Source organism: Mobula hypostoma, chromosome 1, assembly GCF_963921235.1.
Source record: "Mobula hypostoma chromosome 1, sMobHyp1.1, whole genome shotgun sequence".
NCBI classification, from domain to species: Eukaryota; Metazoa; Chordata; class Chondrichthyes; order Myliobatiformes; family Myliobatidae; genus Mobula; species Mobula hypostoma.
In genome coordinates, this window is record NC_086097.1 from 150150699 (window position 1) to 150172028 (window position 21330).

General features: G+C 44.0%; 1 protein-coding gene across 13 annotated transcripts in view; it reads left to right on the forward strand.

The window, feature by feature from the left end:
- The window catches only part of foxh1 (forkhead box H1), a 141601-nt gene that overhangs the window by 99776 nt on the left and 20495 nt on the right, over positions 1-21330 (forward strand). Inside the window, exon 1 of one of the 13 annotated variants that reach the window (XM_063057975.1) lies at positions 17203-17338. The exons of the other annotated variants lie outside the window; for them this stretch is intronic. Coding sequence (XP_062914045.1) covers positions 17321-17338 — 18 coding nt within the window. The 5' untranslated portion in view covers positions 17203-17320. Of the gene's footprint in view, positions 1-17202; positions 17339-21330 lie in introns of those variants that run through there. 13 annotated transcript variants of the gene reach the window in all.

Below are 21330 nucleotides of genomic sequence, written 5' to 3' on the forward strand. Positions count from 1 at the left end.
TCCTGGAGATGCTGCCTGGCCTGCTGCGTTCACCGGCAACTTTGAGTTGTGTTGCTTCAATGTTTTAGGAACGGATTCTTCCCCTCTGCCATCAGATTTCTTCAAATGGAGTACTGCGCGGGGAGAACAGAAGTGTTCCCACGTAGGTCTGGTGAAGAATTTTAAAAAGCAGGAAGGTTTCAGCAGGAGTCTTTGATTGGACTACTGCATAGATGCAACAGAAGCGTTCCTGTGCAGGTCCAGTTAAGAGCTTTTAAAAACCCGGTCTCTGTAAAAGAGAGGCACCAACTAGCGGTGTGTCTGTCATCAGTATAGTCTGAGTCATAGTAGTAAGGGTTTGGCTCAATAAGGCTTCAGTGAGAATAGGCAGAGGCAACGTAATTAGGTAAGTTCGTTCCTTATTTCTTATTTTTTTCCTGAGTTAACTCGAGAGAATAGTGGGTATGTCTGAAGAGCCAGTGTTCTGTTCTGGGTGTCAGATGTCAGATGTCAGATGTCAGATGTCAGATGTCAGATGTCAGATGTCAGATGTCAGATGTCAGATGTCAGATGTCAGATGTCAGATGTCAGATTTCCAGATTTCCAGACTTCCAGCCCTGATTGCCACATCTCCACCAAGTGCATCGAAATGCAGCTCCTTGGAGACCGTGTTGCAGGTGTTGAAGCTACAGCTCGATGACCTTTGGCTTGTTAGGGAAAGTGAAGTGGTGATAGACACACCAGGGCTACAGGAGGCAGATTAATGGGTGACTCAAACACAAGGAAATCTGCAGATGCTGGAAATTTAAGCAACACACACACACACAAAATGTTGGTGGAATGCAGCAGACCAGACTTTTTTTTTCTCTCTGTCCCTCTCACAATTGCTCCTTGCCTGCTCTCCATCTTCCTCTGGTGCTCCCCTCCCCCTTCCTCCCTAGGCCTCCCGTCCCATGATCCTCTCCCTTCTCCAGCCTTGTACCCCTTTTGCCAATGAACCTTCCAGCTCTTGGCTCTATCCCTCCCCCTCCTGTCTTCTCCTATCATTTCAGATCTCCCCCTTCCCCTTTCAAATCTCTTACTATCTCTGCTTTCAGTTAGTCCTGACGAAGGGTCTTGGCCCGAAACGTCGACTGTGCTTCTTCCTATGGATGCTGTCTGGCCTGCTGCGTTCCACCAGCATTTTGTGTGTGTTGCTTTGATGGGTGACTGTCAGGAGAGCGAAGGGAGAATGTCAGATAGTGGAAAGCCCCGTGTGACCATCCCCCTCAACAATAAGTTCTCCATTTTGAGTACTGTTTTGGGGGGGGGGGTGGAAGGGGGCAGAATCCTATCTGGGGGAGCCAACAGTGGCCATGCCTCTGGCACTGAGTCTGGCCCTGTGGTTCAGAACGGCAGATAACTGAAGGGAATGGCAGCAGTAATGGAGGACTATAGTTAGGAGGAAAGACAGGTGATTCTGTGGATGCAAAAAGGAAACACGGATGGTAGTTATCTTCCCAGGTGCCAGGGTCTGCGGTGTTTCTGAATGCGTCCGCGATAACCTGAAAAGGGAGGGTGAACGGCCAGATGCTGCGGTACATATCGGCATCAATGACATGGGTAGAAAAAGGGAAGAGGTCCTGAAAACAGAATACTGGGATTTGGGAGGGAAGCTGAGAAGCAGGACCTCAAGGTTGGTAATCTGCCTGTGTCATACAACGTTGAGGATGGGGATAGACAGAGGGGGTAGATAGATGTGTGCCTGAAGAATAGGAGTGGGGTCAAGGATTCAGATTTATAGAACATAGAACAGTACAGGCCCTTCGGCCCACAATGTTGTGCTGACCCTTAATCCTTGCCTCCCATATAACCCCCCACCTTAAATTCCTCCGTAAACCTGTCTAGTAGTCTCTTAAATTTCTGGATCATTGGGACCACTTATGGGGCAAATGTGACCTATACAAAAGGGATGGGCTGCATTTGAATCCAAGAGGGACCAATATTCTTGCGGGCAGGTTTACTAGAGCTGTGGGGAGTGGTTTAAACTAATATGGCAGGGGGATGGGAACCAGTATGATGGAGCTGAAAATGAACCAACAGGTTTACAAGTAGATGATGGATGTAATATGAATGTAAGGAAGGACAAGCCAATGATTGGGTACAAATGCAGACAGACCAAAGAGTTAAATTTGAGCATAGAGACAAAATTCCAAAAGAGCGAAGAATGCAGGACTGAAGGTGCTGTATTTAAATGCGCATAGCATTTGGAATAAGGTGGGTAAGCTTAGTAGCACAGTTAGAGAATGGTCCATATGTCGTTGTGGGCATCACAGTCGTGGCTGAAAGAAAGCCATAGTCGGGAGTGTTAACATCAAAGGATGTACTTTGTATAGAAAGGACAGGCAGGAAGGCATTGGCAGTGGTGTGGCTCTGTTGGTAAGAGATAGAATTACATCATTAGAAAGAGGTGACAGGGTCAGAGAATGTTGAATCTCTGAGGGTGGATTTAAGAAACTGCAAGGGTTTTTTAAAAAAAAAAGAAATACAATTATAGGATTCATATGGGCTTCCAAATAGAAACCAAGGTGTGGGTGAGGTTGAGATTGTAAAGGGAGCAGGAAAGGGCATGTAGTAAAGGTGATGTCATAATAGTAATGGGGGACTTCAATATGCAAAGAGGTTGGGAAAATCAGGTTGGTGTCAGATTGCAAGAGGAAATTTGCTGAATGCACATGAAATGGCTTTTTAAGAGGAGCCTGTGCTCGACAATGGGAAAGGCTATATTAGTTTTGGTGTGGTGTAGTAACACAGATTTTATTAGCTTAATGTAAAGTAACCATTGGGAGGCAGTGATTCATACTGCAATTTGAGAGGGAGAAGCATCACACGTATCAGTATTGTAATGCAAGACAGAGCAGAGATTGAAGCTTTTGGGAAGATGTGGGTGGGGTTGAGATTGCAAAGGGAGCAGGATAGATATGTCCCACAGAGGAAGACGTTTTCAAATGGCAGGGATAGGCAACCATAAACTGACAAGGACTGCATAAAAGCCAAGGAAAGGAAGCAAAAGTGAGTGGGAAGTTGGATGATTAGGAAGCTTTTAAAATCCAACAAAAGGCAACTAAAAAAAGCTATAAGGGAAAAGATGAAATGAGGGAAAACTAACTGATGATATAACACAGGATACTTAAGACTTCCGTTATATAAAGAATAAAAGTGAGGGGTGAGTTGATATTGGACCACTGGAAAATGATGCAGGTGAGGTAGTAATGGGGGACAAAGAAATGGCAGTTAAACTTAATGGGTACTTTGCATCTGTCTTCACTGTGGAAGACACTAGCAGTGTTTCAGAGGTCATGAGTAGCAGGAGTGAGTGCTATTGCTATTACAAAGGAAAAAGTGCTAGGCGAACTGAAAGGTCTTAAGGTGGATAAATCACCTGGATCAGATGGACTACATCCCAGAGTACTGAAAAGGATTGCTGAAGAGATGATGGGTGCATTGGTCATGTTTTTTTAAGAGTCACTTGATTCTGGTATGGTCCTGGGGTACTGGAAAATTGCAAATGTCACTCCATTCTAAGAAGGGAGGAAGACAAAAGAGGTACTTGTAGGCCTTGTATTCCGTCTGGGCAGCCTCCAACCTGATGGCATGAACATTGACTTCTCTAACTTCCACTAATGCCCCACCTCACCCTCGTACCCCACCCGTTATTTATTTATATACACACATTCTCCCTCCCTCCCCCTCCCTCCCCGCCTCTGACTATACCCCTTGTCCATCCTCTGGGCTTCCCCCCTCCCCCTTTTCTTTCTCCCTGGGCCTCCTATCCCATGATCCTCTCATATCCCCTTTGCCAATCAACTGTCCAGCTCTTGGCTCCATTCCTCCCCCTCCTGTCTCTTATCATTTTGGATCTCCCCCTCCCCCTCCCACTTTCAAATCTCTTACTAGCTCTTCTTTCAGTTAGTCCTGATGAAAGGTCTCGGCCCAAAACGTCGACTGTACCTCTTCCTAGAGATGCTGCCTGGCCTGCTGCGTTCACCAGCAACTTTGATGTGTGTTGCTTGAAATTCCAGCATCTGCAGATTTCCTGGTGTTTGCACTTGTAGGCCATGAGCCTAACCTCAGTGGTTGGGAAAGTGTTGGAATCCATTAGTAAAGATGAGATTTCAGGGTACTTGGAGACTAATGATAAAACCAGTCAAAGTCAGCATAGTTTCTGTAAAGGGAAATTTTGCCTGGAAAAATCTGTTAGAATTCTTCGAGGAAGTAATTAGCTGGGAGGACAATAGATGTCATTTACTTAAATTTTCAGAAGGCATTTGATAAGGTGCCTCACATGAGGCTGCTTAACACCATAGGATTTTATTTTGTTACAGGAAAGATATTGGCCCGAATAGAGGAATGGCTGGCAGTGAGTGTGAATAAAGGGGTCCTTTCCTGGTTGGCTGCTAGTAACTAGTGATGTTCCTCGGGAGTCAGTATTAGGACTGCTACTTTACACATTGTTTGTCAATGAATTAGATGGTTGAATTGATGGCTTTGTGGCAAAATTTGCAGATGATATGAAGATAGGTGGAGGGGTAGTGCTGAGGAAGCAATGTGATTGCAACAGGACTTGGTCAAATTGGGGAAAATGAGCAAAAAATGACAAATGGAATACAGTGTTGGGAAACGTATGATGCATTTTGGTAAAAGGACTATCTAAATGGGAGAAGATTCAAGCATCAGAGGGGCAAAGGGACTTGTGCAAGGTTGAGTCTGTGGTAAAGAAGGTAATTGAAATAAATGCAACACACATCAAAGTTGCTGGTGAATGCAGCAGGCCAGGCAGCATCTCTAGGAAGAGGTACAGTCTAGTATTAGCTCTTCCTTCAGTTAGTCCTGACGAAGGGTCTCGGCCTGAAACGTCGACTGTACCTCTTCCTAGAGATGCTGCCTGGCCTGCTGCGTTCACCAGCAACTTTGATGTGCGTTGCTTGAATTCCAGCATCTGCAGAATTCCTCGTGTTTGCGAATTGAAATAAATGCCAACATTGCAAGGGGAATAGAATATATAAAAGATAAGATAATGCTGAAGCTTTAAGACACCAGTCAGGCAGTGCTTGGATTATTGTCGACAGTTTTAGGCCGCCTATCTCAGAAAGGATGTATTGTCATTGGAGAGAGTCCAGAGGAGGGTCTCAGGGCTAATTCTGGAAATGAAGTGGTTAACCCCTGAGGAGCATTTGGCAGCTTTGGGCCCGTACTCACTGGAATTTAGAAGAATGATTGGGAATCTCATTGAAAACTACTAAATGCTGAAAGGACTAGATAAGATGGATGTGGAGAGGCTGTTTCCTATGGTGGGGCTGTCCAGAACTAGAGGGTACAGCCTCAAAATTGAGGGGTGATCTTTTAGAACAGAAGGAGGAACTTTTTTTTGCCAAAGAGTGGTGAATCTGTGGAATGCTCTGCCACAGACGCAATGGAGGCCAAGTCTGTGGGTATATTCAAAGCAGAAGTTTTATAGATTCCAGATTGGTCAGGACGTCAAGGGATCTGGTGAGAGGGCAGGTGTAAATCCAGATCTTGGATCAGCTATGATGAAATGCTGGAGAGCACTCAATGGGCTGAATGGCCTAATTCTGCTCCTATGTCTTATGGTCTTCTGAATGGCCTATGAACACCACCTTACTATTGTGCTGTTTTTGTACTGGTTATTTCTGTATAATTTTGTAATTTGTTTATTATGCTGCTGCAAAACAACAAATGTCATGGTCTCTGTCGGTGATAGTTAGACATCCCACCCTGCAAAAACTCATTTCAGGGAGGTAGCACCATCAATTTGCTAGAGACTTCTGGGAGAGGTGGGATGTCTGCAATAGAGTAGCTCCTTAGCAGCCAGCCAGCTAGTTTAAATAACGTTAGCTATGCTGATGAACGAATGACACCTGTTAAACTCACCTCAGCATGTCTTTTACAGTCTTAACCCACCATGGGCAATAGAAAAGTCACTGTTGCAAACAGTGCAGCGAGCAACACTCATTATTTTGACCCCTGTTAGGCAGGGGTACACTTTAGTGTAGTCTGGGGTGACGTACGTTTCATATATTTTTTGGAATACTCTGCCATGGCGGGCTCTCGCTCTCGCTCGCGCTCTCTTTCTTGTGGTTGCTTGTGCGCTCTCAAGTGCTCCTGCTTGCTTTCACTCCCGCTTTCTCTCTGTCTTGGCACGCACGCTCTCGCTCGCGCGCGCCCTCTGTTGCTTTCTCTCGCTCTCCAAAAAAATTGATTTCTGTGATATTGTATATAATTTGCGGGCATCAGGAAGCCACTATTAATATGCGGGAGACTCCCGGAACTTCCGGGAGAGGTGGGATATCTGGGTAGTAAACCTGATTCTGAATGTTGCCTTAGCTGAACGATTTCAGCATTGCTGCAAGGAGAAGTGTTAGATCTGCCCATTCACCACCTCCTTACCCTTATTCAGGGCTCCAAAAGTCCTTTCCATTGAGGCAACACTTCATCTGTACATCTGTTGGAGTTGTCTACTATATCCATGTTCCTGATGTAGATTGGGGGGCTGCTTTGTTGAGTGCCTTTGCTTCATCCACAAAAAGCAAAATTTCCCAGTGGCCAGCCATTTCATTTCCAGTCCCCATTCCCATTCTGACGTTGGTCTTGGCCACCTCAATGGCCACGATAAGGCCACTCTCAGGTGAGAGGAGAAACATATGAGATGTATGTAATTATTATTGATGTGGACTTTAGCTTATATTGGTCTCCAGTTTTCTTGTTGCTGATTAGCGAATGAGCAGTCTGTTTTTTGGGTGAGGGAGGGGTTCTCTGTTTGATGTTACTGTTGCTGTTTTTGTTTGAGGCGCTTAGGGGTTAGAGCTTTGATGTTTTGGCTGCTGGGTCTGGGTGGGCAATCTGTTAGTTTTTGTGTGCAACTGAGTTTGGGGTTTGTGAATCTTGTTTCTTTTTACTTTGTGTGGGAGAGGGACCTCACAACTTCCATGGTTTCTCTGTATTTCATGGCGATCTGAAGAGGACATCTCAGTTGTATTCTGTGTGCATACTTTGATAATAAAATGAACCTTTGCAACACCTCATACTCTGGGTAGCCTCCAACCTGTTGGCATGAGCATTGATTTCTCGAACATCCTTCCCTTCCCTCATCAATTCTGCACTCTTACTACTTGCCATTTCTCTTCTCACATTTCTATCTTCACTCCTGATGCTCCCCTCTCTCCCATGGTTCACTCTCCTATTAGATTCCTTCTTCTCTAGCCCTTAACTTTTCCACCTATCACCTCCCAGCTTCTTACTACTTCTCCCCCTTTCCCCACCCACCTGGCTTCACCTATCACCTTGTATTCCTTCCTCTCCCATCCTATTCTGGTTTCTCCCCTGCCCCCCCCCGCTTCCTTTTCAGTCATGCAGGAGGGTCTCAACCCAAAATCTCAACTGTTTATTCCTCTTCCTAGATGATGCCTGAGATTTTGGGTGTTGCTTTGGATTTTCAGCATATACAGAATTTCTCGTGTTTATATTTCATAATTTTCTGTTTTTTTGTTTGCTGTGGATGGTTCCTTTAGCATGTTTGTGTGTGTCATACTAAACTGAAAAACAGAATTTATCAAAAATCTTTTCTCCCAAAATAAAACTAAGATTACAAAGTGAAGTGTTTTTTGGACTTAATTGATTGGTGCTGTCATTTATCCTTCATTCCTTAAATGTTCAAATCTTCAAACTGCATTAATCCTCTCATTTCCCTATGCAGGAGGTTCCTGCAGGGTTGAGTAGTAAGAAGTTTGATAGGCTGAGGCTTGCCATCTTGGGGCAAGAGGTAGGGGAGCGTGACATTGTAGATATCTACAAGTCATGAGGTGCCGGTATTGTAGACATACTTACCCTTTTATACTCTATTGTCGCCAAACAATTGATACTAGAGGGTACAATCATCACAGCGATATTTGATTCTGTGCTTCGCACTCCCTGGAGTACAAATCGATAGTAAATAATAAAAAGTTAAATTATAAATCATAAATAGAAAATAGAAAAGGGAAAGTAAGGTAGTGCAAAAAAACCGAGAGGCAGGTCCGGATATTTGGAGGTTACGGCCCAGATCCGGGTTAGGATCCGTTCAGCAGTCTAAACACAGTTGGAAAGAAGCTGTTCCCAAATCTGGCCGTAATTTTGAGGTGTGAAGAGAAGTACTTAATACAAGTTGCATTAAACATTGACTAGTTGGAGTTTATTTTAAAAGCCGCCTGCACTAATGCTTGCATAACAACTTCCAATGTTCCCTCTGTAAAAGGAAGCCACAGCTTAATCCCTTTCAGGCCATGCCAATGAGGAAACGAGAATTTATAATTCTGTGAATTTTTTTTCTGTCCTTGGTCCATACACACATTTACCATACTCTAACTTTTGTATATAATCATTTGCTACTTGAGTCATGGAATGATTTTTTAAAAAGTTAATGGGTAACCAGTAATGTGCAAATCATGATTAGTGTGAAATAAAACAATATTTTTCACTCTTACCACACAAATGAAAAATTAGTTGTCTGAAGAATTTTAATCCGCTCGTGAGTGTGCTAGACTTGGGTTAGCTAAATTTTAAGGGGTCCCATTCCCGTGTTGCAGTCCCAGGAATTACCTATTTATAATCACCTAGTTTGGTGCAGGATCCACTGGTTTGCTCCAGGAAAATTCATGGGGATTGACAATGTCCTTTCTGTAACTGAGATACAAGGGATTTTTCAGAGCGACAGTGTTTCTCTGTGGAGTAGAGGGAGGTGGTGGTGGGTGGGAGACTGTGTCAGTTAAAGCAAAGGTTCTGAGAAAATTCCGCATCAATACTGAGTGTTGCATTGTTAACAATACTTGAGATGTTTGAGGTCCATCTGCCTCTGGATGCAAGTGAGGCAACTAGTTCAGAGCCTCAGTAAATCATCTCTACCTACACTGTCTGTGTTATGCGTTAATTGACTGTTACATTTCCTATGGCACATAAAGAATGGTTGCACTTCAAAAAGATGTAATTGGCTGTAAAGAGCTTCGGGATGACCTGGGGCTATGAGAGGTGTTCTATAAATTCAAGTCTTTCATTCTTTTTCACACAGATTACCAGAATTCTGAAACCTCTTCTCACTTCAACCCCCTGCTCTCACGGAAAGCCATCTTTGTTTTCAAGGCAATTTAATTTTGAATTTTTTTAAGAATGGTATCTTGTGTAGTTTCAAACAAGAGAAAATCTTCAGTTGCTGGAAATCCAAGATGCACACACAAAATGCTGAGTTCCTCCAGCATTTTGTGTGTGCCTTGTGTAGTTTTGTTTGTAACATGTACTACATGTTTTGATAATTTACTTAGAATTGACTATATTTCTAAATAGTAAAGAATTAATCACTAAACATGCCAGGCTCCTCTGCATATATAATAGTCAGAATTGTGTTTCATATCCCTGACACGTTGTGAAACTTGTAGTTTTGCTGCAGCAGTACAGTGCAATATATTAAAAAATGCTAAATTACAATAAGAAATATTTTAAAATTAATTAGTAGTCATAGAATCATTGAGCATGTTTAGTGATTAGCACAGTAACCAGCCTTTCAGTCTTCATTAACAATACTACCTGTTATACCCACCTATAACAATCTTACTGACTCGCATTGGATCCGTAGCCTTCCTTGCTGATTCAGATGTTTGCTTAAACTTGTTAAATGCTGTGAGACAATTTGCAGCTCAAATTTCTCCTCGGATTCCTTCTAAACCAGGGGTTCCCAACCTGCTTTACGCCTTGGACCGCTGCCATTACTGAGGGGCCCGTTCACCCCTGGTTGGGCACCCCTGCTCTAAACGTGACCTCTCACGTTAAGCCCATGCCACCCCATGCGTGTGATGGTAGGCAGGGATATACTGCAGACTTCGACTCTCTGTGCCATATGCCTTCCTCGTAATTTTTGATACCTCTATTAGACCATCCCTTGGCCTCTGCATTCCAGGAAAGCAAAACAAAACCTCTTCTATCCAGTCTCCTTCTAACTGAAGTGCTACATTCCAGGCAAAGTCTCAATGACTGAAGCCTCGGGTAAGTCTGTTTTGAGTTGGAGCACTGAACTACTGAGTTCCTCCAGCATTTTGTGTGTTGCTGTGTGTTTCCAGCATCTGCAGATGTTCTCATGTTTGTTGCCCTAACCAGGTCTCTTACCAAATATCAGGGTATGTATCTTGTAGGCTCGGAGATGCAAGAGACGACAAATGTCAGAACCTGGAACAAAAACAAGCTGTTGGAGGAACTCAACATATTCAGCAGAATCTTTGTGGGTGGCGGGTAAGAATTGTCAGTGTTTTGGGTCAAGACCCAACACCCTGACTGAAAGTGCACATTTGTGAAACAATTATTCCACCACACCCACCCCTCTTAACCCCAACAGATGCTGCTTGATTTAGTGAGTTCCTTCTGCAATTGTAGTCTTGTTCTTTAATCTGCCTCATCCCTATTGGGGTCATTGTGCTTTCCTTTCTCTGCCACTGATCACCTTGTCCTTCCGTCCCCAATTTGCAATACTTGGCCATTTTCCATTCTTTCTGAAATTGTTGGTAGAACATAGAAAATATATTCACTAAGTGGCCACTTTATTTGGCATGCCTGTACAGCTGCTTGTTAATGCAAATATCCAATCGTCCCCTCATGTGGTAGCAAGTCAATGGATGCAGATGTGGTCAAGAGGCTCAGTTCTTGTTCAGACCAAACATCTGAATGGATTTAAAATGCGATATATGGGACTTTGAGCATGGATTGATTGACTGTTGGTGTCAGTCAGGGTAGTTTCAGTGTCTCAAACTGCTGACCACCTGGGAATTTCATGCACAATACAGTTTACAGAGAATGGTATAAAAAACACATTCGGAGACTGGTTCAAGCCTATAAGAAGGCAACAGTAATTTAAATAACTAAGCATTGCAACAGTAGTGTGCAGAAGAGCATCTCTGAATGCACAGCATGTTAAGCCTTGAGGGGATAGACTACAGCAATGGAAGACCATGAAAATATATTGTCTACCTTATTAGGTACAGGACATAACTAATAAAGGGGCCACCAAGTGTACATGTATGCAATTCTGCACATATATGCACTGTTGAATGTTATGTCCTGCAAGTGCTGCAGGCACACACTACCTCCTAAACAGAACTGCTTAATTGATGTTTCTTGGGTTTATTAGTATTCCAAGTTTGTGTCAAATGTCTGGGTTCCCATGTCTGATTTTAACAGTGTGCTGAAAATGCTGTTAGGCAGGAAATGTAGATTTTCATCTGGCAATAATTGTAATATCAAACTGCTTTGCGAATTTTTTTCCTGAGCCAAGAACTGGGTGTTGACTGCCAACATGAAATCCATCTTTGTTTGGAAACGAAATAGTACACCCTAAGTGGTGTACGTACTTTTTCTGAAGTTGGTATGACTTAATCCACTGAAGTAATCAATAAAGTCCTTTAGAAGCTTGAATGTTGTATAGTGAAATGAACAAAAATAACACAACAGCATTATTCAGCACGGTTGTCTGTAGGTGGAGCCAAAGTAAATGGGTGACATTTTTAATGAGAATTTTTCTTCAATTTTTACTGTGGGGGAGGGAATAATGGAAGCTAATGAAAAAAGGAAATGAATGTTTTCTTGGATCACACAAATTAGCAGAGTGGATGTATTGGAGACTTGTGCAACCAGGTGACTGTTGAAGATCATATTTTTCTTGTTCACTTGTGTATTCACCTTGGTAATGCTAAAATAGCTGTCTGTGCCTTTAAGAGAAAATGCTGATGTCATTTTGCATGGGTGGAGTAGAATAAAGAGCTGCCATGTTCTAGAAAGGACGACATTCGAATGCTTTTCCCAGGTTTGGTGAGGACAGATTTTCGGGAGTAAAATTGATCGACACTGGAATAGTGTGATTGTGAAGTTCCTTAATCAGCCTACTAGTGTGAGCGAGGAGAACTCCTTTCAATGTCTAGCCTGCGTGTGTTTGGAAGTTAAGCACATGTGCCAAATAATTGCCACTACCATATTGGATTTGTACGTATATTTTGTTTTAGTTGCATACATAATAAGGGTGTGGTTCAAAGTTAAACTGTGATCGTAATAGCGGGCAACACACATCAAAGTTGCTGGTGAACGCAGCAGGCCAGGCAGCATCTATAGGAAGAGGCGCAGTCGACGTTTCCGGCCGAGACCCTTCGTCAGGACTAACTGAAGGAAGAGTGAGTAAGGGATTTGAAAGCTGGAGGGGCTCCTCCAGCTTTCAAATCCCTTACTCACTCTTCCTTCAGTTAGTCCTGACGAAGGGTCTCGGCCGGAAACGTCGACTGCGCCTCTTCCTATAGATGCTGCCTGGCCTGCTGCGTTCACCAGCAACTTTGATGTGTGTTGCTTGAATTTCCAGCATCTGCAGAATTCCTGTTGTTATCGTAATAGCGGGAACTGTTTTTTTAACTTGCCCTTTTTATCTTGACACCCTCTTCCTGCAATAAACAGACAAAGGAATTTAAGACCTGAAAAAGTATTTGTTGTCTTGCATGTGTGTTTTTCCCGAGGCTACATATATGAAGATGGATCAAACAACGTGGCCTGACCTGGTGCATCAGTCATAGACAAGTACAGTGCAGGAACAGGCCCTTTGTCACAGCTAGTCTGTACCAAACCATTTAGATTGTCTACTCCCTTCAACCTGCACCAGAACCATAGCTCTCTATACCCTACCACCCATGCACTTATCCAAACTTCTCTCAAACGTGGAAATCGAGCTTGCTTGCAGTACTTGTGCTGACAGCTGATTCCACACTCTCGTGACCCTTTGAGTGAAGAAGCTTCTGCCACTTAAGCTTTTCACCTTCCACCCTCAACCCATGACCTCTGGTTTCAAATATTTAAACTACATTTATCATCACAAAGTATGTATAAATTATACAGCATTGATTTGTCTGCTTACGGGCAGCCATCCCACAAGAAACCTGAAAGAATCCAATTTTAAAAAAAACACCCAATGCACAGAGAATGGAAAAAAACACAAATCGTGCAAACAATAGAAGACAGCAATAGCATTCCAAACCAAATTGAGTCCTTGGATCCAAATCCCCAAGCAGGCCCAAAGCCTCGGACTCAATTCATCATATTAGTGGGGCAGTATTCTGCAAAGCTCACAGACATGAAGCACAGCAGCCAGGGCAGTCTCGCAGCCTCAGTGCGAAATCAGCCTGACCCTTGCCTCAGTGTGTCTTGCCTGATATTGCTGAGACCAAATTTGGAGTATTGTGTGCAGGCAACGACACACTGCAACAGCAGGTTGTGCCCTGCATTAGGACTGGGTCCCTGCCTCAGCCTTAAGCTCTGGGCCTAGACCTTGCCGCCTGACCTGAAGCAGTTCCCAAGCTCTCCTAATCGACTTGGTGCTTAGAACGATCCAACCTCACACCCAGTTAGTTGGAGGGGCATGGAAACTCATCTGCCTTGACACTTCTCCAAATCGCTCACTCTAACTCCATCTGCAAACCCATCCTGAACACGTTGCACTTCAGTTTTGTAACACCACCACCACAGCTCATCCCTCCAATCAGACCCAGCAACCTCTTGTAAATTTTCTCTGCAATCTTCCAACCTTATTCACAACTTTCCTGCAGGCAGATGACCAAACTGCACACAATACTCCAAATTTGGCCTCAGCAATGTCTTAAACTTCAACATAACATCCCATCTTGTATGCTCACAGTTTGATTTGTGCAGGCAAATGTGCCAAACGCTTTCTTTACAACCCTATCTACCTGAGATGCTACTTTCAATGAATTATGGATCTGTATTCCTATATCACTTTGTTCTTCCACATCCTCAGTGCCCTATCATTTACTGTGTAAGACCTACCCTGGTTGGTCCTTCCAAAGTGCAAAGTCTCGCACTTGTCTGCGTTAAATTCCATCTGCCGTTCTCCAGCCTATTTACCCATCTGCTCCGGATCCTGCTACAAGCCTTGATAACGTTCCTCAGTGTCCACTACAATACCAATTGTGTCATCTGCAAATTTGCTGATCCAGTCAACCAGATTATCATCCAGGTCGTTGATATAGTTGACAAACAACAACAGACACAGCACTGATCCCCACTGTGCTCCACTAGTCGCAGGCCTCTACTGCCACTCTCTTGCTTCTCCCACAAAGCCAATGTCTAATCCAATTTACTATCTTGAATGCTGAGTGACTGAACCTTCTTGACAAACCTCCATGTGGGACCTTGCTAAAGTCCATGTAGACAATGACGCCTTCATCAACTTTCCTGGTAACTTCCTCAAAAAACATTCGGATTGGATGGACATGACCTGGTTAGCTATGAAAATTTGCAGGGACTCAGCTAGCCATGTGGATTGACTGTACTTTTTTTCATAGATGCTACCTGGCCTGCTGAGTTCCTCCAGCATTTTGTATGTGTTGCTCAGATTTCCAGCATCTGCAGACTTTCTCTTGCATGTGGATTGAGGACTGGCAAATGGTTTTTTTATTCGAATAAATGCGTTGTATTTTGTATGCCAAAGTATTGCATTGTGGGTACAGCTTGTTTAGCAAGTGATAGGGCCCCTGAGGAGTGTTGTGGAACAGAGGGACCTATGAGAGCAAGAGCATGGCTCAGTGACAGTGGTGTCACAGGTAGATAGGGTGGTGAATAAGGGTTTTGGCATGCTGGCTTTCATCAGTCATAAGGCTAAGTATATGAGCTAGAAAAAATGCAGTAATGACTTACCAAGATGTTGACTGAACTTGACAGCCTGAGTTGCACAGGTTTGATTAATTTAAGACTTTATTTCCTGGAGGTAGAGAATAAAGGGTGACATGATAAAAGGCCACAGACAAGGCAACATTACATACAGTAGTCTTCCTCCTGGGGGGGGGGTGGTAATTAAAAATGAGGGCATGGATTTAAGAGCAGAGACAAGAGATTCATTTAAAAAAAAAGAACATTAGGAGCTGCTGCTTCATGCAATAAATTATTCCTTTTTTCTTTTGAGCTGCCAGGAATAGTGGTTGAGACAAATAGCAACATTTAAAAGCAATAACCCTATGTATCCTCTTGCAGTCCTATGCATTGTTAGTGAATGACGCATATTCTTCAGTACACAAGAACGAGTAGCATATGAAAAAATTTTGTACCATTGTACCTGTTGCACTGTTGAATCATTAGGTTCCACATGAAAGGTTTGACTAGGTCACTTCGGTGATTAAACTATAAATATTCAGCACCTTCTATGGTAAACTGAAACAACTGGGTCAATATGTGGCTTCAAAGCCAAATATTTATCTTCACTTTAAAAACAAACACGAGGAAATCTGCAGGTGCTGGAAATTCAAGCAACACACACAAAATGCTGGTGAATGCAGCAGGCGAGGCAGCACCTATTGGAAGAGGTACAGTCAACGCTTCGGGCTGAGACCCTTCATCAGGACTAACAAAGAAGAGATAGTAAGAGATTTGAAAGTGGGAGGGGAGGGATGGAGCTAAGAACTGGAAAGTTGATTGGCAAAAGGGATACAAGGCTGGAGAAGGGAGAGGATCATGGGATGGGAGGAGAGGAACACCAGAGGAAGATGGAGAGCAGGCAAGGAGTTGTAGTGAGAGGGACAGAGGGAGAAAAATAAGAAATAGGAAAAAAATAATAAAGAAGGAATGGGGTAAGAAGGGGAGGAGGGGCATTAACAAGTCAATGTTCATGCCATCAGGTTGGAAGCTACCCAGACAGAATACAAGGTGTTGTTCCTCCAACCTGGGTGTGGCTTCATCTTGACAGTAGAGGAGGCCATGGATAGACGTATCAGAAAGGGAATGGGACGTGTGACCACTGGGAGATCCTGCTTTCTCTGGTGGACAGAGCGTAGGTGTTCAGCAAAACGGTCTCCCAGTCTGCGTCGGGTCTCGTCAATATACTGAAGGCCGCACTGGGAGCACCGGACGCAGTATATCACCCCAGCCGACTCCCGACTCACAGGTGAAGTGTCGCCTCACTTGGAAGGACTGTCTGGGGCCCTGATTGGTGGTGAGGGAGGAAGTGTAAGGGCATGTGTAGCACTTGTTCTGCTTACAAGGATAAGTGCTGAGAGGGAGATCGGTGGAAAGGGATGTGGGGGGGGGGGGAATTCGCTGAACACCTACGCTCTGTCCACCAGACTTTCATCTCTCTTCCCCCCCCCCATCCCTTCCCACCGATCTCCCGCCCAGCACTTATCCTTGTAAGCAGAACAAGTGCTACACATGCCCTTATACTTCCTCCCTCACCACCATTCAGGGTCCCAGACAGTCCTTCCAGGTGAGGCGACACTTCACCTGTGAGTCGGCTGGCATGATGTACTGCGTCTGGTGCTCCCGGTGCGACCTTCGATATATTGGCAAGACCTGAAGCAGACTGGGAGACTGTTTCGCTGAACACCTACCTTCTGTTCACCAGAGAAAGCAGGATCTCCCAGTGGCCACACATTTTAATTCCACATCCCATTCCCATTCTGACATGTCTATCCACGGCCTCCTCTACTGTCAAGATGAAGCCACACTCAGGTTAGAGGAACAACACCTTATATTCTGTCTGGGTAGCCTCCAACCTGATGGCATGAACATTGACTTCTCTAACTTCTGCTAATGCCCTTCCTCCCCTTCTTGCCCTATCTCTTATTTATTTTCCCTTTTTCTCTTTTTTTCTCCTGTCCCCCTCTCACTAACTCCTTGACTGCTCTCCATCTTCCTCTGGTGTTCCTCTCCTCCTATCCCATGATCCTCTCCCTTCTCCAGCCTTGTATCCCTTTTGCCAATCAACTTTCCAGCTCTTAGCTTCATCCCTCCCCCTCCTGTCTTCTCCTATCATTTCGGATCTCCCTCTCCCCCTCCCCCTTTCAAATCTCTTACTATCTCTTCTTTCAGTTAGTCCTGACAAAGGGTCTCGCCCCAAAACGTCGACTGTGCCTCTTCCTATAGATGCTGCCTGACCTCTTGCGTTCCACCAGCATTTTGTGTGTGTTGCTTTATTTATCTTTACTTTGTCATTGTTACCATCTTCAGTTGCTTTCTTAAGAGATTTTCCAAATTTAGCATAGGGTTTGCAACTGTAATTTTGTAGCTCATTAAAATGTATGAACAGTAGATAGAAGCTTTTACTGGATAGTGAAGCTTCCTTCACTATGCTATCAGAAATTGGAACAGCCTTCCAGATGTTGTGATTGGAAACATCTGTGACGATGGGGTCCAAGCCTTCAAGAGTCAAGTGCACAAACACCTATCATCTCTGGGAGGGAAGTCGCATGCCTCTTCATAAGCTATCGTGAAGGGGAACAGGTTGGCAATGCTTGGTTGTTGGCAGGTAAGGTTAATACCTGATGTTCAAGAGCACTTGTGAGTTATGTTCTGGCTGGACTTGGTCCTTAAACTGCTGGAGAACAGTGCGGAAAGAACAGGTGCTGTTTTCTCCTGGAAGGGATTAATTTTTTGTTCCAAGTGATCCAGCCACGTTTTGACACCCTGCAACCTTGTCCTTCAATCTCTTTGAATTATAGAGGACAGCATATGTATGAATGTCTCTCTCCAGCGGACTTCATGATCATCATGACTCCAGTATTTCTATTATTTTTTAATGCTGCTTAATTGTACCTATCATTTTTTTGTGTTCTATCTCTGAGCAGCAGTGACCCATTTGATTGGCCTATCGGTTCTGTTTGGGAACTAGTTGACTTGATCAGTATTTCTGATCTGGCTATTGTTCATGATTGCACTGAATAAAACAGTAATAAAATAGACAGCTCCATTTTATTCTTCAATCTGATTATCTAGTGGCTTATCTGCATCTTAACCTCTAACTCTTGGTATCCATCTCCAAGCTAAAACAAAAATCTGAAGGGTCTCAGCCTGAAACATTAACTGTTTATTCATTTCCACAGATGCTGCCTGACTTGCTGAGATCCCCTAGCTGTGTGTGTGCGTACTGGTTTGGGTTTCCAGCATCTGCAGACCATCTTGTGTTTTTAAATATCTGCCTTGGTTTTGACATAATCAATTGAGCTAGTTCATAGCTTTTAGTGTGTTGTTTGGGGGGGGTGGGGTAGAGCTGAAAATGGTGGGACTTGGTATGAATATGCATGCTTAATTGTAGAACTTAAATGCAGGCTGCAAAGTTCACATGGGGGAAAATCATACATAAGATCTTGAACACCACAGCTCCTCTTTATTCTTAACTTCTGTCTGATTTAAATCATTTATCTCCATTCATCTACTTAAAAACCAACTGCGTGGGAATCCTAAAAGCACATTCTGCAGAAATTTCCATCGCATTGACAGATATTTATGGTCTCTAATTTGAAGGAAGTGTAAATTACTTGTCAAAAGCTGTCCACAATTCATCTATTCTGGAGATGGCAACCTAGTGTAAAATACCTCGCCTGCGTTGTACAGTGATACTAATCATCAAGACAAAGGGAATGATTTTGTCGTTAACTATTGCCACATTCTACTTGATATATGAATTCCAAATAAATTCACTGATGCCAAAAAAAACAAATTTCATAAGACCATAAGACAAAGGAGCAGAAGTAGGCCATTCGGCCCATTGAGTCTGCTCTGCCATTTTAATCATGAGCTGATCCATTCTCCCATTTAGTCCCACTCCCCTGCCTTCTCACCATAACCTTTGATGCCCTGGCTACTCAGATACCTATCAGTCTCTGCCTTAAATACACCCAATGACTTGGCCTCCACTGCTGCCCATGGCAACAAATTCCATAGATTCACCACCCTCTGACTAAAAAAATTTCTTCATTTCTGTTCTGAATGGGCGCCCTTCAATCCTTAAGTCATGCCCTCTCATACTAGACTCCCCCATCATGGGAAACAACTTTGCCACATCCACTCTGTCCATGCCTTTCAACATTCAAAATGTTTCTGAGGTCTCCCCTCATTCTTCTAAACTCCAAGGAATACAGTCCAAGAGCGGACAAACGTTCCTCATATGTTAACCCTCTCATTCCTGGAATCATTCTAGTGAATCTTCTCTGTACCCTCTCCAACGTCAGCACATCTTTTCTTAAATAAGGAGACCAAAACTGCCCACAGTACTCCAAGTGAGGTCTCACCAGCGCCTTATAGAGCCTCAACATCACATCCCTGCCCCTATACTCTATTCCTCTAGAAATGAATGCCAACATTGCATTCGCCTTCTTCACTACTGACTCAACCTGGAGGTTAACTTTAAGGGTATCCTATATGAGGACTCCCAAGTCCCGTTGCATCTCAGAACTTTGAATTCTTTCCCCATTTAAATAATAGTCTGCCTGTTTATTTTTTCTGCCAAAGTGCATAACCATACACTTTCCAACATTGTACTTAATTGCCACTTCTCTGCCCATTCTTCCAATCTATCCAAGTCTCTCTGCAGACTCTGTTTCCTCAGCACTACCAGCCCCTCCACCTATCTTCATATCATCTGCAAACTTAGACACAAAGCCATCTATTCCATAATCCAAATCGTTGATGTACAATGTAAAAAGAAGCGGCCCCAACATGGACCCCTGTGGAACACCACTGGTAACCGGCAGCCAACCAGAATAGGATCCCTTTATTCCCACTCTCTGTTTCCTGCCAATCAGCCAACGCTCTATCCACGTATGTAACTTTCCTGTAATTCCATGGGCTCTTATCTTGTTAAGTAGCCTCGTGTTGCACCTTGTCAAAGGCCTCTGAAAATCCAAATATACAACATCCACTGCATCTCCCTTGTCTAGCCTACTGGTAATTTCCTCAAAAAAATTGTAATAGATTGTCAGGCAGGATGTTCCTTTAAGAAATCCATGCTGAGTTCTGCCTATCTTGTCATATGCCTCCAGGTACTCTCACCTCATCCTTGACAATCGACTCCAACAACTTCCCAACCACCGATGTCAAGCTAGCAGGTCTATAAATTCTTTTTTGCTTCCTTGCTCCCTTCTTAAATAGTGGAGTGACATTTGCAATCTTCCAGTCCTCCGGAACCATGCCAGAATCTATCGACTTTTGAAAAATCATCGCTCATGACCTCTGTGGGTGTTGATAAATAAATGCAATCTTGTCTTGGGGTTTGGAGGCTTTCATGCCTCAGGCTACGGCCACACTAGATCAGATAAATCTGTAACCGAAGCTTTCTCTCTTCGTTTTGACCCTCCGTCCACACTGGAACGGTGTTTTTCTCCCCCAAAAACAGAGCTTTTCTAAAACATTCTTCAGAGTGTTTAAATCTGAAAATGCTGGTTGGGCGTTGTAGTGTATATGGGGTATCCGGCTAATTTTAAAACCGCTGTCATGACGAGCCGGAATAAATGGTGGCAGCAGCACGGCATTTCATTGTTTTCTTGAATGCAACCTCCAGCACCACCACAATATCTGACAATAGATGTGTAACAGCCTAATGTAACATTGCAAACACGAGGAATTCTGCAGATGCTGGAGATTCAAGCAACACACATCAAAGTTGCTGGTGAACACAGCAGGACACGCAGCATCTCCAGGAAGAGGTACAGTCGATGTTTCAGGTGGAGGCCCTTCGTCAAGACTAACTGAAGAAAGAGCTAGTAAGATTTAAAAGTGTGAGGCGGATGGGGAGACCCAAAATGATTGGAGAAGACAGGAGGGGGAGGGATGGAGCCAAGAGCTGGACAGGTGATGGGCAAAAGGGGATACGAGAGGATCATGGGACAGGAGGCCCAGGGAGAAAGAAAAGGGGGAGGGGGGGAACCCAGAGGATGGGCAAGGGGTATAGTTAGAGAGACAGAGGGACAAAAAGGAGAGTGAGAGAAAGAATGTGTGTATATATAAATAACAGATGGGGTATGAGGGGGAGGTGGGGAATTAGTGGAAGTTAGAGAAGTCATTGTTCATGCCATCAGGTTGGAGGCTACCCAGATGGAATATAAGATGTTGTTCCTCCAACCTGAGTGTGGCTTCATCTTTACAGTAGAGGAGGCTGTGGATAGACATATCAGAATGGGATGTGGAATTGAAATGTGTGGCCACTGGGAGATCCTGCTTTCTCTGGCGGACAGAGTGTAGGTGTTCAGCAAAGCCGTCTCCCAGTCTGCGTTGGGTCTCGCCAATATATAAAAGGCCACATCAGGAGCACCAGACGCAGTTTATCACCCCAGCCAACTCACAGGTGAAGTTTCGCCTCACCTGGAAGGACTGTCTGGGGCCCTGAATGGTGGTGAGGGAGGAAGTGTAAGGGCATGTGTAGCACTTGTTCTGCTTACAAGGATAAGTGCCAGGAGGGAGATCAGTGGGGAGGGATGGGGGGTGGGGGCGGACGAATGGACAAGGGAGTTGCGAAGGGAGCGA